Below are 16,239 nucleotides of genomic sequence, written 5' to 3'. Positions count from 1 at the left end.
ATAGGTTTGTATCTTATTTCATATTAGAGAACAAACTGCTTGCTATTCCAGGGTGTCTCATGGTCATTATTAATGACCTATGCCTCAAAGTACACTGCGGGTGCCAATAGCCATACCTTGATCCCCTCAAATGGCTCTGCCCCCAGAAGCAATGTTAACAATCTTATTGCCTTGATACTAATTTTCCCAGAATGAATATGGAGTATGATAGGACTCTAAGAATTTATTACAGACTTTTTTTCTACCAGTCTTCCTTTGAACTACTAAGGTATTACCAGTTTCATTTTTCCTGTTGCTCCCTGTAGCCCCTACCCTGCACTAGCTTTACAATACAGGTTTAATTGTGTCTCACTTATTTACCTAACCTAATTAAATTTTAAGATTAAACAAAAGTTAACGTAAAAACCTGAAGAGAAACAGAATTGTCCCTTTAGAGATCACAAGGTCTAAAAAAGGGCAGCTTTTATCTTGACAGTGACAAGACCATCACTTCAACAGAGGAATGACACAGACAATAAATGAGCAGACAGACATGAGTAGGCACCCTGCAATCCTCTTGCCTCGTGGCACACATCAACACAAGTTTCCTATAAAAACAATTTAAAAAGTGAATTTTTTGCCTACATTAAATACTTCATGTGAACTATAACTAAGCCAGGATTTTGTCTATCAGGACCGAACTGGTCTTAGATCTGCAACCAAAGAAAAGTGCATGTACCTATTTATGTGCAGGAAAGAACAGCCACATCTGAACCTGTTGAAGTCTCAAGAAGAGGGGATTATAAAAACAAGCTATAATAACTGAGCTTTTGAGAGACCAGCACAGCTGAGGCCCTACAGATGCTGGAGGTGGGGGTCACTCGCTATGATTATACCAGTACCGTGCCACTGGAGATTATGCCAATGTAATTTCAAGAAATAGCCTAAATGGAAACCTGAGAAAGCACTTGAGCCAAACTGCACAAGGCTGGCTGCTTCTGGGCAACAGGAAAACTGCTTCTGAAACAGCTTGAATAGGAAGTTTGGATCTTAAATTTACTCTGATCTGTCTCTTGAAGAGCACCAAGGCTTAGCAACTTTATTAATAGCAGCAAGCTGGAAGAACATTCAGCTGATGATTTTAGCAATGGCTGCAGCTTCTTTTAAAAATACAGTCTTTTTTTTTTGTTGTTGTTGGTTTGGTTTTGTTGTTGGGATTTTTTTGTGGTGGTGGTTTTTTTTTTAATTTAAGGTACACAACGAAAAGGAGACCGAGATCAGAAGAGGCAAGATTGGAGGGTGGAATCATTATCAAATAAAACAGGAGACAGAAAAAGAAACATGAAACCAAGAAAGAGAGAAAGATGTGCTAAAGTTCAAAGGGATGAAATGATACATAGTTCTGCCAGCTGCATGAAGATAAGGGGAGCTGAGGAGAAAGACACTTCATTAGCAGAAAACACTCATTAAGCATACCAAGTGGAAAAGTTTCCGTGTTATGGATAGTTCAGAACAGATTGGAAATTGTGAAAACAGATACCCTGATTGTTCTGGGGTCTCCCAAAGATTAATGGGTCCTCTGTCCTTCTGTCTGAGGCCTGCCTGCCGAAATGTCTTGTGACAAAAGGTCACGTACTCCATGCGCTCCCTTTAGGAAATTGCACTAATGAGTGTAGAACCTGCTTTCATATGTAAATGTTCAGTGGTTTACTGCTTAAGCTGAATTGTTTTTGCTTGCCACTGCAACATATTTAAAAATTGAACTTTAGAAAAATTAAAACAATGAAATAATTACTGTAAATTACCACATCTGCTACCAACATGAATACGCTTCAGTATCTAGAACAACAGAGAAAGTGGCTTGCTATACATTCTGCTTTTCAAAGGCTTGAATTTGACTTCTATTTAACTTCATTCACTTACAGAATTCAAATACACTTCTTGAGTTCCCCCAGCTCCTCCCCTCCAGTTACAAAGGATGTTCACCAATAGGTGTATCCCCTATTTGTATCCAATCCAGAGAGGAACAAGTAGATGGAGAGGCTTTGCTCCCAATAACACAATTTCAGCTCTCTCCTTGACAAATCTCTCCAGTCCAGCTCTCCTTTAATGCTGTGTATTTCAAAAAAGCAGTAAAACACTCCTTTCCTCCACATACTTAGGTATTTGGCAAGCACTGCTTAAGTACCTTCCGAGTGACATTTATCATTCCATATCACCACGACTGCAGATGGAAAACACAGAGGAAAATGCTCAGTGAAGACCTTTTACTTTCTTTTGATCCAAGTTTACGCCACTTCAGTAGCTCATTCGAATATTTCAAGCAGGTTTTTTTCCTAACCAGCCCTGCACAGTGAGTCAGGTGATCCCTGGTAGTCCATGCACAGCTCCTGTGTCTCTGAGCCATGCTGGTTCACACCAAACTGAGTCACCTTATTTTCCTTTGTCTAGCTGAAAAGAAGTGACATGTTGTATAAGAGGATAAACTGCAAACTGCTCAATGGGATGTGCACCTACAAATCCAGCAAAGGTGCACAGCAGCCAAATGCTGCTTTTGCGCCTGCTCCCGTACCTGCACTGCTGCAGAAGGAGGGACACCACCAATGTCACAAGGTCAGCACTAAAGATTACTGTGTCTGTTCAATGTGGGGTGGGGGACAGAGGGCAGCATTCAGCAGGCAAAACTTCCAACAGTGAATCCCAAAGGTGCATTTTGGTAACACTTCCCTGATTGAAGAACGCCATTGACAAGCATTATATACGGCTTTCCTTCTCATTTTCAGTCAAGTCTTCTACTGAATCAGCTACAAAAGAGAAGCTCTGTGACACTTGACTCTTGTTCTTCAAACAGTATTTCTTATTTAGTAAAGCCATTATTTCAAGTTAAATTTTCAATCAAACAAAGGCAAATGGAAAACAAGTACATCCATTTTTGCATAAGATTTCAGTGAGATTTTACATGTACATTGAAATGGATTGTCTACAGAAATTTCCCAAACTGTTTCTGCATGCACTCCTGCAGTAGAGGTGGTCCCCAGAGACTGTCTCAAACTTCTTCTCTTTGCACAGCTGCTAATTCTGTGAGAACTGTGTTTTAGTGGTAGTAAAATATATGCACAGATACAGCAACACGTCAAATTTGTCAGGGATGAAGCATTTTAGTGGGAAAAGACTGGAAGAATAAGGAACATAGGAGTAGGAACTCAATGTTTTCCTTGCTATGGAAATGCAACAAGTGCCTGGTTCTTGCATCAATCACAGCAAATCCTTGTACCTTTGCTATTGTGCAGATGAGCCTTATTTATCAGGTATGAAAAGACAGATAAGGAAAACCTGAGAGTTTGTAATCCAAATCCTTCTATTTAAGGGTCATGGGGGTTCCAGACAGAACCAGGAGCAGGGAAGCAGACAAGATTTTCAAAACTGCCTTCCTTCTGTGATCAGGGACTTTGCTAAACATGCAAGCTCACAAATCCCAGGTACTTGCCAGGGCTCTGTCATCCACGTGGGTTCAGCTGCCTTGGGTGACTTCACACCTCAGAGCACCAAACACCTCAAGACACAGAAAGTTTTTATTTGCTTCCAGGCTGCTTCCTCTTGCTAAGGTGCCCGAAATCTGTATGCTATTTGGCACATCACAAATAGCAGAACAGTCAGCAAATGAAAACATGTAAAGTCAAGGATGTCCACTGTCCAGGTGGCACTGAAATCTACAAAGAAATCCACACATTTGTTTTGTTGGCATCCTGATTAACTAGGCAGCCCAGAAAAATAAAACATATAAATATGGATTTATAGTAAAGTCACCAATCTCTTAGTTGCCATGTGAAAATCATAAATCAGATTTACTAGCACCTCTCGCTGTTGTATTTTTGACAAAAGCAGAACATATACTGAATAACAGTCTATTATGTCCATAACAGATGTGAAAAATCCCAGGATACTAGAATCAGGCTAGCAATATTAATTTCAATGACTACTATACCATTACCACTTCATTTCTAGAGAGCCCTCCAACATATTTAGGCAAATCTTGACCCTGCCTTTCATCATTTGTAACTCAAAAGAAAAACTGATATTGTAAGCCTTAGTCTCCAAGCCTGTTTGAAAAACAAAAATCTGAAATTGAACAAAACATCCAGCATGTACAATTCTAGGTATTTTCATAAATTTAAAGACCAAGAGTCTGACAAGAGAGTAATTCACACCAGTTTTTCTATACACTGAATTCATTCTATATCTGAATCACTGCCTATAGTGTCTTAAAACAAACTTTGTGATTTTGATATTTTCTCCCTAAAAAGGTTCTCACAGAGTTGTCACACAAGAAGTGCAGCCTTCTACCTTCTGTTTATAACCTTCCTTAGAGCCAGTCATTTATCAGAGTTGTGGGCAATGACTATTAAAGAGGTGCATAATCCATGTGCAAAACAAAAAAAAAAAAAAAAATCAAAAGCCCTTCCTAGTGCCTTCCGCTTGAAAGCCTTCTACAAAATCAGTGAAGAATGCTACCCTCTGCTTCACACAGTGGTAAATGGACCAAACAGGCAGCAAAAGATTAGGCCTGAGATGTACAGAAAAGATAGACATCATTTAAAATCTTACCTTCTGCACATTCGGTTTGATGCACCGAACAAAGAAAGGGTTTGAAGAACTCAGCGTCGCCATTAAAGAATGAAGTGATTCCTGAAACACAGGTAGAGAGAAGACAGTGGTTCACAAGCTGGATTTTTTGTACAAGCAACATAACCCCGGACAAGAGCTCCTGCAGCTCAGCACTGCAGACAGCATCTAACTGCAACACCTAGTGGTGCACACCAGTAGTTACTGCACCCTGGGAGCTCCTGCTTCCAAAGGCATGGGGTAAATTCCTGTGTGTTCCCTTCTTCCACTGGCTCTTCTGATCAAAACTGGCATCACTGTTTAACAATGAACGAGACTCACAGATTGATATGAAGAAAACTGTTCGTAAGGACAACACAAAATTGTTGTTTCAAGGCTCTTTCAAATGACTGCTTATGACTTTGGATCCACATTCCCAAACAGATAAGTTGAGCAAGTCAAAAGTCTATGGCAAATCTATGGCAAAATCCACCAACTCAGATTTCCTCTTTTCATTTCAACCACCCCAAACCCACTCATTTTCCATCTTCCCTGAAGACAACAGGTTTTTTCCTAGCTTTAGAACTCTGAATGATCCAATGCACATTAGACTATCAGTCTAACCTCAGCCTGGAGATAAAAATCACAAAATCCCTCAGTCCTTTTATGATTATTACTTTAATTACATCCGCCCCTTTCCCGCCTGAGCCATCATTCTGTATCTTATTCCAACTTGCCTCATTCTGTATCATTAAGTATGATGAACCTTTTTAAACTGATGTCTTGCATTTACTTTGCAGAGATACAAATGATTGTACAGGAGAGGAGCTCAGGCTCTGAAGAGCCCACAAAGTTAGCAGTGGTAAAGTTACACCCCTCAAAGGTGGCACTTTGTGCCAGGCAGCAGAGAGAATACAGAGAAGGCTGCCAAGGAGGCAGAAAGTGCACATTTTAAAGGAGCAACACTGTGTGTCCTGCCATATGTCTTGGAGCAAAACTGTCAACGTCAGTCTGTTATAACAAATTCTTGCTTTAATCTGCAGACCAAGCACTTACTTGGTGATTGAACATGCAGTGAAAAAGGCAGCAAGCAGAGTTATGGCTGTGCACACACTGGTGCAGGGCAAAGTGAGGAAACAGCAAAATAACTGGGAACATAAATGGCAGCTCTTGGTTTGCTTGCTTTGCCAGCCTATGGACCAGGGAGTTGGGCAGCAAATATTAAACAGAACATACAAAGACAAAAATCTTTGTGTAAAGACAAATATTTACAGCTCTGAAAAGTACAGGCATCATTCTTATTAAACCCGTGTGAACATTACACATCTGTGCACAATTCTCTCATCCCAGGCTCCCACTTGGAGCCTGGATTGGAAAAGTTGGTCAGTCTAAACAAAAATTATTTAAACTATTTTCACTTTCACCTTGGTACAGCCAGCCAGATTCTGCACAGTGCTGCAAGCCTCTAAGTCACTGTCAGGTGATGAGCTAATCTGGAGCTTGCCCTGGTAATCAACAGGCTGCAACAGATGGTATCTAAATTCTGCTCTTCTGCATGCACCCCCAGCCCTGCATTAGGCAGGTCATCAAATGAAAAGAAGAGTCAACCAATTTATCATAAGAATAAAACTGTGAAGGCAAAGTTCTTATCTTCAGTTGAAATAAAAAGGACTAATCTCTGTAAGGCTTTAAAACACGTACAAAACACCCAACCTAATTCTCTGGGGAAAGCATGATGTGAAGGTCAACATGTTGTAAAGCAGCCCAGCTGGTTAATGGTCAGTTACTGCAGCATTAGATAAGAGGCAATAATGTTTTGATTTCATGTTTTATCACCCTTATGTTTTCCAGGGCCTCTGACAGAGAACAGAAGGACTACTACACTTTGTTCTACCTTGCCAAATGAGTGAAAAAATATGGTCTGTTTTTGTAAGGTTAACATTTTAAAGGTCTACTTTGCACATATAGAAATAACCAAGTGGAAACAGCACCTTCAGCTACCCCAGAAAACCAGCAAATAACACCATCTCATGACAAGAAATGGATACTTCTGAGATGAGTTATGGTAGCACAAGCAAGCTGTCCCAAAAATACATCAGTGTTTTTTAATAAAAGACATTGTGTGTGCCCCAGCATACACTCCTTGCTGTTCTGCCCAACACTTAGCAATAGTCTATTAGGATAAAATCTGCCCCTAAGGGGTTTGAGTCTGCTCTTCTTTAAAAAAGTGAATGAACTCTGCAAATGTATATTAATTCAAACAAAATGAAAGGCAACTAATCCAGACTTGTACTCATGCAATTTAGGAGATGTTCCATGCCAATCTTTCCCTTTTAAATAATTTGCAGATAGACTTTATGCTAGATTTCAATTTGGTGCCATTTTTTGATGAGAGGCTATAAAGCCTCATAAAAAGGTGTTTAACAAAAACGCCTTCCAAACTTTAAGCTAAAGCAAGGCAACACCTTAATGAGGTATTTATTCAGCACTTATTTTTCTCAGCATTCAGGCACTGCTGTAAGGCTTTGAGGGATTTTGTGGCTGGATTTAGATTATAAAGACAAATCAGGACAAGAGAGACCAACTTCACAGACGAGCTTTAAAATAAGAACAAATAGGCAAGTGGGGAATGCAACAGGAGTTTTCTGGGGATGGTGTGATGGAAAGGTTAGTGCATACTTGAAGCAAGCCAGGACAGTCAATCAGTTAATCAGCAAGGGCAGTGTCATAGAAGACACAGCAATGTTTTCATGCTCAGGTTTTGCCTTTCTCAATCTGCACCTGTTCCTTACTGACCAGGGTCTGTCTGTCACTGATTAGCTACAGAGCAGAGCTGACACATTAACTGACCTTGAACTGGAGACTGACAGTAGGCTTTCGATGCTTGCTTCCACATTTAAGAGTGTCCTGATTGTTGCGACTTGAAACGTGTTCAAACAGATCATAGATGAAATCAAGACTGAAATGGAAAAGAAAAATAGTATTTCTAAAGTGTATCTTAACAGACTGTGAGGTTCACCACTGTAGAATGCAAAGAAAGCACTGTCTCTTAGCAAGAAGCTCCACCATCAAAAACATGCTTATTGATTATTTTCTCTTTTATTTGCTTATTTTCTCCACCATCTTTAATAAACAATAGATTTTGCCTTTGCAGAATTTATCCAGGGGAGAAAAAAAAAACCAAACAAAAAAACAAACCAAAACAAAACAAGGAGGTTCTTTCTTCTCAATTCCAAACACATCATCAGGTAAATGAAGTGTGAAGTCCTGGAGGCTTTACTGCATTTCACTCAACCAAAACTGCAGCTGACTGCAACCAGAATTGTACCTGAACAAAGACTAAAAAACAAGACTTCCAGCTTGGTTAGGGACATAATACAAAACAGGCACCCATGCAAGTCTCACTTTCAGATAACAGCTGTGCATGCTGTTTTCTACCCTATCAGTTGGGTATGCTCCTCTTAGCATTTCTACAGAAACACAGACATTTTAATTCAAGCTCCACACAGATGTTGGTGTAAAAGCAAAACCAGGCCCAGCCCAGTTTAACTCATTTAATATTTTTACCTAGATACTTCAGTTGACAGATGTTATATCAGAAATGTCATAAATCCAGAACAAATAACAGAGAGGGAATTGCTTATTAACAGTTTCCCTGGCACAGAAGGACTTAAGGGATTTACAAAGAAGCAACTTGCATCCTGCAAAGCAGGATGACTGGATGGGATAGGGGAGGGCACCAGATGAGACAGCAACATCTAGGCTCAGCTCCCTCTTCTTCTGCCATTCCTCTGTGTGTCCTGGAGTCTCAACCAAACACCTACAAAAAGGGATGTGGTACCACCACAGCTCACAGGGTACCACCATTAGGACCCTAAGACCATACACATCAGAATGACATGAGACAAGTACCAAAGGCATCCAAGTTCAGACTTTCAGTCAGATAAATCTTAATAGAAGTTGTCCCCTCAAAGCAATTGCTATATGGCAGTTTGCACCCTGGCAGTCTCCGAGAGCAAGTGTTCAACCAATGAGGGAATGCCAGAAACACAAATATGAAGTAAAAACCCACACATGCACACTGCCTCTGAGGCACTCTGAAACAGTTTAAAACTATGACCACCTTCCAGCATCCTTACTTATTACAGAGCAGCAAGTTAGTTCTCTAGGAAGCCCCTGGACTGAACAACAACAATAGTACAATGTAGGTAAACCCAACTTTGTGAGAACAGATTACAGTCAGACCTGCTTACAAGGCAACTCTGACATGCTCATTTCTTGGATACGATATGCTCATCTCTGTGTCATTCTGTGCTCCTTTCAGGTCTGTCAAGGTCTGCTGCTATGCAACATCTAACATTCAAACCCCAGCAGAATTAAGTGTTCAATCCTGGCAGAATTAGTTGATACAACACCCCTTAGCATCATGTCCTTAACAAAAATCGCAGAAACTTACCTGCTTTCACGTAACAAGTTCAGGAGATCATCTCTAAAAGTATCCCTGTTCTTCTCCAAGATCCCCCTGACATCATACTGGACCTAGAAGGAAAGAGAGCTGGTTCGAACAACAAGCCAAACAGTCAGGCACCTCTCACAAGAGCGGTGCTGTAAAAAGTGCTGAGGGAACAGAGTGCTTTAGTTAATTTTGAGCAGCCTTGGGGGAAAATTAAGCTAATGAAAGTTCTGCTTGGAATAATTTCAGCAAATAAAGAAATTACCTCCCCAGCGTAGTGCTTCACTCCAAAGTTGTGAACAGCAACCCTTGGTTTTACATAAAAAGGATTGTTCTAATTGGACAGGGAAAAAAAAGAGAGAAATATCTGGAGGGGGTTGTCACATAATCCTCTCAACCCATACCTAAACAGACCATTGTTCTTCCCGTAAACTCTCTGGAAGATTAGTGCTCCAAAAGCAAACAAGCAACTCATGATAATAGGATTTGTTAGTCTGGGCTGCTTCAAATGCAGTAATAACAGATTTATAGCACATAAAAAGGCATTATACTAAACCTGAACCCCATCTGGCAGAACCATCTATAAAAGGCACTTTGAAACAGAAGGCTCTGTCTTAAACTGGCAGTTATGAAGATTGGTGGATATGCTTGCATCCCAGAAATTGTGAAAAATAATTCCAGTATCACAAATAAAGGTAACACTAACCTGAACAGAGGAAACAGCAAAATTTCAGTAAATGACATCAAGGCAAATGCTTTATTACATCAAGGGAAACTGAAGATCTAAATAATCTGAGCTACTGCAGGTTGACAGAGCTCTCATTTAGAGTAGAATTTGACTTATTCACCACAATAGAAACCTTTAAGTGAATAGCAACAAGAATATGTTCTTCCAGTAACCAACTCAGCCTTGTCAACAAAGTATATGGATTGCCAGGGAAGTAGGATCACATCCAAAAAAGCCTCTAGAACAATGCACCCATATGTTTGAACCATGAATTTCTACCAAAGCAAAGAGTTCCTACATAATTTGCACAGCAAATATCAGCAAAATATCACATACAGCATGCTGGGCATTCAACTTCTCCAGTAAGGTGGAGTCAGTAGCTTGAGGAAAGTGGCTCTCCTCATTGATGAGTGCTAGCAGTCCCAGTTTCTAGAACAGAAAGAAGAGGCAGAAGATGAATTAGTGCATGGAGGGACACAGCTGTTGTCCCCTGTTTGGAAAAATCACAGTCCTTGAAGTTGCTCCGCGCAGAGAGGCACAACACCACTCATACACAACTAAAACCCCACTATTGAAGGTGACTGTAATCCTGTTTTTCTGGAAACGCTCCTTTTGAAATATAGAGCATACGATCTGTGGACAAAATAAAGAAAAACAAGCTACTGGAAGAATCAGTTCTCCTGACATAGGCAGTTTTTAGATGCATCCAGTGATATTGCCCCAGAATCTATCCCTAGCCTCCAAGACCTCCAATGATCAGAAGTCTGATGAGTTTGTGTAAAACAGCCTTTCAAAAAAGTTTCTTCCATATAATTATCCACCCAGTTGTTGAATCACTGCAAACTTTTAGCACCCACAGTGCCCAGAGGCAGAGCAAAAGATACACAGTTTAACTTCACCCTGGGTGAAGCACAACCTCCCTTTGTTTTACATATGCCTCTGTGTAATTTCCTTTGATGCTCCCCACTTCTCATGCTAGAAAAGGTGGTAAACAAAGCAAGCTACCCCACAGTTAATTAATGTGTCCAGCAAGCTCCAGGTTGATAACAGCCTCTCAGGAAAACATGGTTGTCCAGGTGCACATTTTAATAAGCCACTTCCCAAGGGCTCAGAGCAGCTCCTGAAAAGCCACCCTGCCCTGACTGCAGTCACGTCCTGCCCGTTGGATCCCCTGCCCGCTGCCGCTCGCGTCTGTGCCCGTCTGAACTCTTGGAGTCACACAGCCTGCCATGGAGATAACATACACAGCCTGCCTTGCACTGATGGCAAGAGAGAGCATGGATCAAGTGGTTCTTTTTAATCATCTCCAAATATTGCTTTTTTATACCAGCACACATGGAGAAAAGTTGCTGCAAGGAAAAGAGCTCACAATAGAATACTTAACACAACCATACATGAAAATGATCTGATTAAAAGTTTGCTATTTAAACATGCAAGATCCACCATTTTCTTCACTTGTTCTTTGCATTGACAAATGTTTTAAAGACATATTACCTCAGAACAAAAAAATAAAAATAGGTAAGAGTATCAAATTCTTTCTTACCTTTTCAATAAGATCCAAGCACTCTCCATTGTCTGTCCAGTCAATATCTTCCCAAATTAGTCCTTCCCTAAGGAAAATTAAGTGGGCCTTTTTATTGAAATTATTTTAGCTGTAGAAATAGGAGAAGCTGGTGTGTTTATCTTGCAAATTACAGCAAAATCAGTTTGCTGTATATACTGCTCCATATAAAAATACACTGCTCCAGACAGAGAGCAGTCAAAGGAAGCTGAGGTAGCTGCAAACTAAGACTTCAACTGAACAATATTGTCAAAATTCTTTCAGATTTCTCCTCTCTCTCTTACCTGCTGTATTCCAGTTGCTCCAAGGAAAAGATGTGCTTGTTGAAATACTCCTGAAGTTTCTCATTTGCATAGTTAATATTGAACTGCTCAAAACGGTTTACCTAAAGAGAGAAGAAATTTTCAAAAATGCATATACACTTTAAGTATTTTACTCTGCAAGCAAGGGAATAGGTTAGGTAATAACATGCTTAAAAATCAAGTTCCAAAGAAGATGACAAAAATATGTAAAGCATAAATAAATAAAGCATAAATACCATACAATCCATCTGAATAAACTTTTGAAACCTACCTCAAAGTTTTCAAATCCAAATATGTCCAAAATTCCAATAGTCTTGAAGTCTTCCTTGCTCCTGATTCTGCTATTGATTTTCTTAATGACCCATGCAAAACACTGAGAATAAAGTGCCATAGCCATAGAATCTCTGCTGTCTATTGCCTGTGTTAAAGAGGGAATAGACAACACATCAACCACCCCATGACTGAGAATTGACAAGATTCTGCTGGTCAGTGTCCTTAGCACAGCACAAAACAATGCATAATGCAAGCAGCTCCCCATTCCTATGTAGCTTGGCAGCAATTGTATTAACACTTACAAAGCATCATGATTTGGCCTTTAACAGTTTAACTTAAAAAAGCTGCACTTTAAAATGTGGCTTTTACACTTCAGGCAGCATTCAAAACACTAGGAAATTATAAACTTCAGGTGTGGAGGAAGGAAAGAGAAGTGTAGGAGACAATACCTTAATTCATTCACCCTTTTCCAGAGGGAAATATAATGTTATGCATACCTATTTCTAATTCACTCTCTAATGATAAAAAATATTTCTCCTGAAAATTTTGAGAAAACATCCCCCTGACACAAGTGTCAATAGTGAAAAAAATATCAGCCTACATGTTTAGAATTTGAAAAAAATGGGAAGTAATCAGTGTTCATAAAAATAACAAGGGACAAGCTATAAGCCCTGGCCAAAATTATTGGATGGGCTCTTAAGAGATTATACCCTTACCAGAAGAATCTATGTAATATTTTTGATTACAACTCTGATGCATGAGCTAAGGTTCTGTTCTTGAGTGATCACTGATTTCTCTAGACTTGAAGACTAAGACATCTTTCAAAGACCCTAAAAACATGTCAAAATTGAGATGCCTTTACCTGTTGTATACTAAGAGGTGTTAGGATTTCTTCTCCCCTGAGAATCATTGACCTCTGAGTCAATGCTTCTGTTAGCTGTGTGGAGTCCAACCCCAGCAACTCAGCAGATCGACCCAGGGCTGGCAAAAGAGAAAGACAAATATAAATATGTCCTTAAATATATAAAGCTATGAAACCAATTTGTTTTTGACTATTATTATTATTATTACTACTACAACTACCACTACCATTTAAGATGCTCCTAAAATGACAGGAATTAAAGATGAAAACACAACAAGAAATTCTAGGATACTGTTTTGCTGCTCATGAAAAGGCATAAATATGAGCAACTGAAGGAAATTAGTTGTAAAAGTACATCACAAGTAAGTCACAAATATTTATTTTCCTCTTAATGCTACACCAAGAACTTAATCTACTAACACATTTTTCCAGATACAAACATTAATAGACTCTTTGTCCACATGAATGTGTTTCCATTTTTCTTGGGATGATGAGGATTAACCAGTGACATTTTTCTTCCATGCATACTTTAATCTTCAGTTTTGCTATAATGTGGTATATAAAACAGTACATAATTCTACTCTCTAATGCCATACTTAAACAAACATTTTAAATGCCCACCAGCTCAATCTTCAGACATACCAGCACATTCTTTCAGATATGCAATTGAAATACTGCAAGCTCTAAAAAAAGATACTTTCAGTGGAGATCCTGGTTAGGGAATGTATTTGAGCACTTCTGTTTTATCAGCTTGAGAATATTTCAAAGAAGGAATTAGATTCAAATAGAATTTCATTACTGTTAATGGAATAAGTATGTGCTCAAGGTCTTCCCAAATTAAGACTGAGCATCCAGCAGCAGACTACTTTGCCTTATCTGTCAAACCCCATCCTCTCAAAGTAACATTTTAATCAACATTTACAGATGTTAAAAAGCAGTAAAACCCTTTCACTACTTGTCCTTGCTATGTTCAGATATACTAACAACAAATAAGGCTTTCAGAACCCCAAGAAACATTTAGATTGGGATGCACAGCCTTCTCACCTGTTTTAAAGGACACTTGTGCCCCTCCAGCAGTGATGAACTCAACATTTCCCAGATGCAAAATGCCAGCCAACAGCCTCAGAACTTCTCGTACTTCCTCCCTGCTGAACTCCATCACTTCCATTGCAGTCTGGAATGACATGTGAGCTTCTTCAATAACATGCACAGACTCAAAAATGGGAGGCCTTAGGAAAGCAAGTCAGGACTAAAAGAGAGCTGGCTCGAGTTCATTCCTTTGGTTTCAACCCAAACTGAATACACTCTAAGGCATCACTGGGACATCTTGGAACATGTAAGCATCACTCTGCTTTTAAGAAATTTCATTTTGATGTGGTAATGATGTTGTAATTTGCTTTCAAATTCATCATTAAAATCATATAAATATTGGAACGACCTGCTGAGTTGTGCATCAGTTGCAATTACTGTAATTTGAATTATTAATTGATTACCTCCTGCATGTTTTTACCAAAATTTGCCTACTAGCCTTGTAGGTAACAAGGCATGAGGGAGAAAACACAGCAACATGTAAGATTTGATAATTTTTGTGCCCAAACATGCACCTTACCAATGTGGTCTGACAACTTCCAGTCAAACTGAAGAAGAAAAGTAACTATATAAAAAGTGTTGAATTTATGAATAAACAGTATGGCAACAATCAAGGCTCAATTACATAAATGAGGAGAAGAGCAAATAGTAAAATATTAAAAGAAACACTAAAACAAGAGGAACACATTCTTTCCTTTGACACAGAAGGGGTAACTGTGTGCCTCTTGAAATGACCAAACTTTCCAAATTTGGGTGTAATATGAGCCTCTCTGAGACCAGATCACTGTTTTGTGCCCCTATAGTCAGACTCATCGTGTTATAGTCACTGCAGGTATTTGACAGATGACACATTTTGACTTTCATAAATCATCCATTACAAATGGAAAAGCCTCAGACTCATCCCACAACTCAAAGCAGGGTAGAGATAATGGTTGAAGGTTTATTTTGTAAAGAAGACCTCTCACAACTAAAGGGAAGCAGCACTACAAGTTCATCTCCCTGCGCACTGTGCTGCTCCTTTCTGTCTCCTATAAAAAAGTTTCCCTTCAGCAACACTTCCAAGACTTACACTGCAATAAAAGCAGGCAAAGGACCTGACTATAACAGGAAAAGGCAGGTGAGGGTGAGCTAGGAGGTTTCTGCCCACCTCCTGCTCTGGGAATGCAGCCTGGCAGCCCCACTCCCAGCCTGCCCATGCTGCAGGCAGCAGGCAAACATCACCTGGCCAGCTGATTTCATGGTCTGCCTAGCCTGGCATGATTAGCACAAATTAAATGCCATGACAATCAACTTCAGCATGTGACTACAATATAGGTAAGTTACCAATGTTTCCAACACTTCCTTCTGCCATAGAGGATGAGGGATTTTTACACTGAAAAAATCTGCTGCATCCACTAGACATTAGTTCATCAGTTTGGCAAAAAGATTAACATAGCTAAGCAAAAAAAGTTTGGTGAAGGGCATAAAACCAAATGTTTTATATGATTTTTAAAATCTAACACACATCACCTCAGTGCTACAATACCCAATTAGTGTGGTCAGTATGGACTAATTGCTGTGGAGGTGAGAACATAAAGCCATTCAGAGAAATTCCATCAGGACCTGGCTTTTTAATCTGTGTTTATGTTTTCATAACTCTATTGTGTAAGTTACTCCATACAACTGCATTTTCCAGCTGCAACTTAAAGAGTCACAGGTGCTTTGCTCCCTGTGTGCTGTACTGCAGACTCCACCCAGTAGATACCACATGAACTGGGCAAAGCTTTCAGACTGAAAACCAGTGATATATATATATGTATGTATACACACACACACATGTATATGTATATGTCTATATATGTATATATATACATATATGCATATGCATACATATCTGGAATATAAAACAACGCAGGGAAAGGCAAAGGCATATAAAAGTCTTACTGACTTCCCAACAGATATTCTTTTCATTTCAAAACATAGGCATTTTGCTAAATTACAGCATACTTTGAAACAATGAGCAAAAATGAAATACTGGAGGAAAGATAAAGGCATGCTCAAAATGACAGTGAAGCATTCTGAGAAAGTATAAATCCCTGTAAGATTAATCCCTCAGTGAGAGAGCTGCACATGGAGGAAAGCACAGGAAGGCTTTGTACCCTGCTCTGTCAATGGGCCCCACACACCTGAACTTCCAGCACTTTTAAAGCAAAGGAACGAGGGAAGCAACTCACAATGACTTCCTTGAAAGAATCTTTGTCACTGATTGTCTTATCCGCTGTACATCCAGACTGGTTCAGATAGTGGTAGTTCTCAGGTACAGATAAGTAAAAAGCATCTAATGAGAGAAAACAGGGTAAGTGAAAAGGAATACCAAAACAGAAGTACTCCACAAGTCACTATGTCAGACTT

The 16,239-nt window shown here is 39.5% G+C and overlaps 1 protein-coding gene across 1 annotated transcript in view; it reads right to left on the bottom strand.

The window, feature by feature from the left end:
* MYO10 (myosin X) overlaps positions 1–16,239 on the bottom strand; it is a 162,931-nt gene that overhangs the window by 46,658 nt on the left and 100,034 nt on the right. The window contains exons 9-19 of the mRNA XM_036406885.1: positions 16,062–16,165; positions 13,804–13,933; positions 12,760–12,878; positions 11,896–12,042; positions 11,607–11,707; positions 11,305–11,371; positions 10,098–10,190; positions 9,300–9,368; positions 9,038–9,120; positions 7,432–7,540; positions 4,585–4,665 (exon numbers count right to left, since the gene is read on the bottom strand). Of these exons, the coding sequence (XP_036262778.1) occupies positions 4,585–4,665; positions 7,432–7,540; positions 9,038–9,120; positions 9,300–9,368; positions 10,098–10,190; positions 11,305–11,371; positions 11,607–11,707; positions 11,896–12,042; positions 12,760–12,878; positions 13,804–13,933; positions 16,062–16,165 (1,103 nt within the window). The remainder of the gene's footprint in view (positions 1–4,584; positions 4,666–7,431; positions 7,541–9,037; positions 9,121–9,299; positions 9,369–10,097; positions 10,191–11,304; positions 11,372–11,606; positions 11,708–11,895; positions 12,043–12,759; positions 12,879–13,803; positions 13,934–16,061; positions 16,166–16,239) is intronic.

Source organism: Molothrus ater, chromosome 1, assembly GCF_012460135.2.
Source record: "Molothrus ater isolate BHLD 08-10-18 breed brown headed cowbird chromosome 1, BPBGC_Mater_1.1, whole genome shotgun sequence".
Taxonomy (NCBI): domain Eukaryota; kingdom Metazoa; phylum Chordata; class Aves; order Passeriformes; family Icteridae; genus Molothrus; species Molothrus ater.
This window is presented reverse-complemented; position numbering and strand designations above follow the sequence as displayed.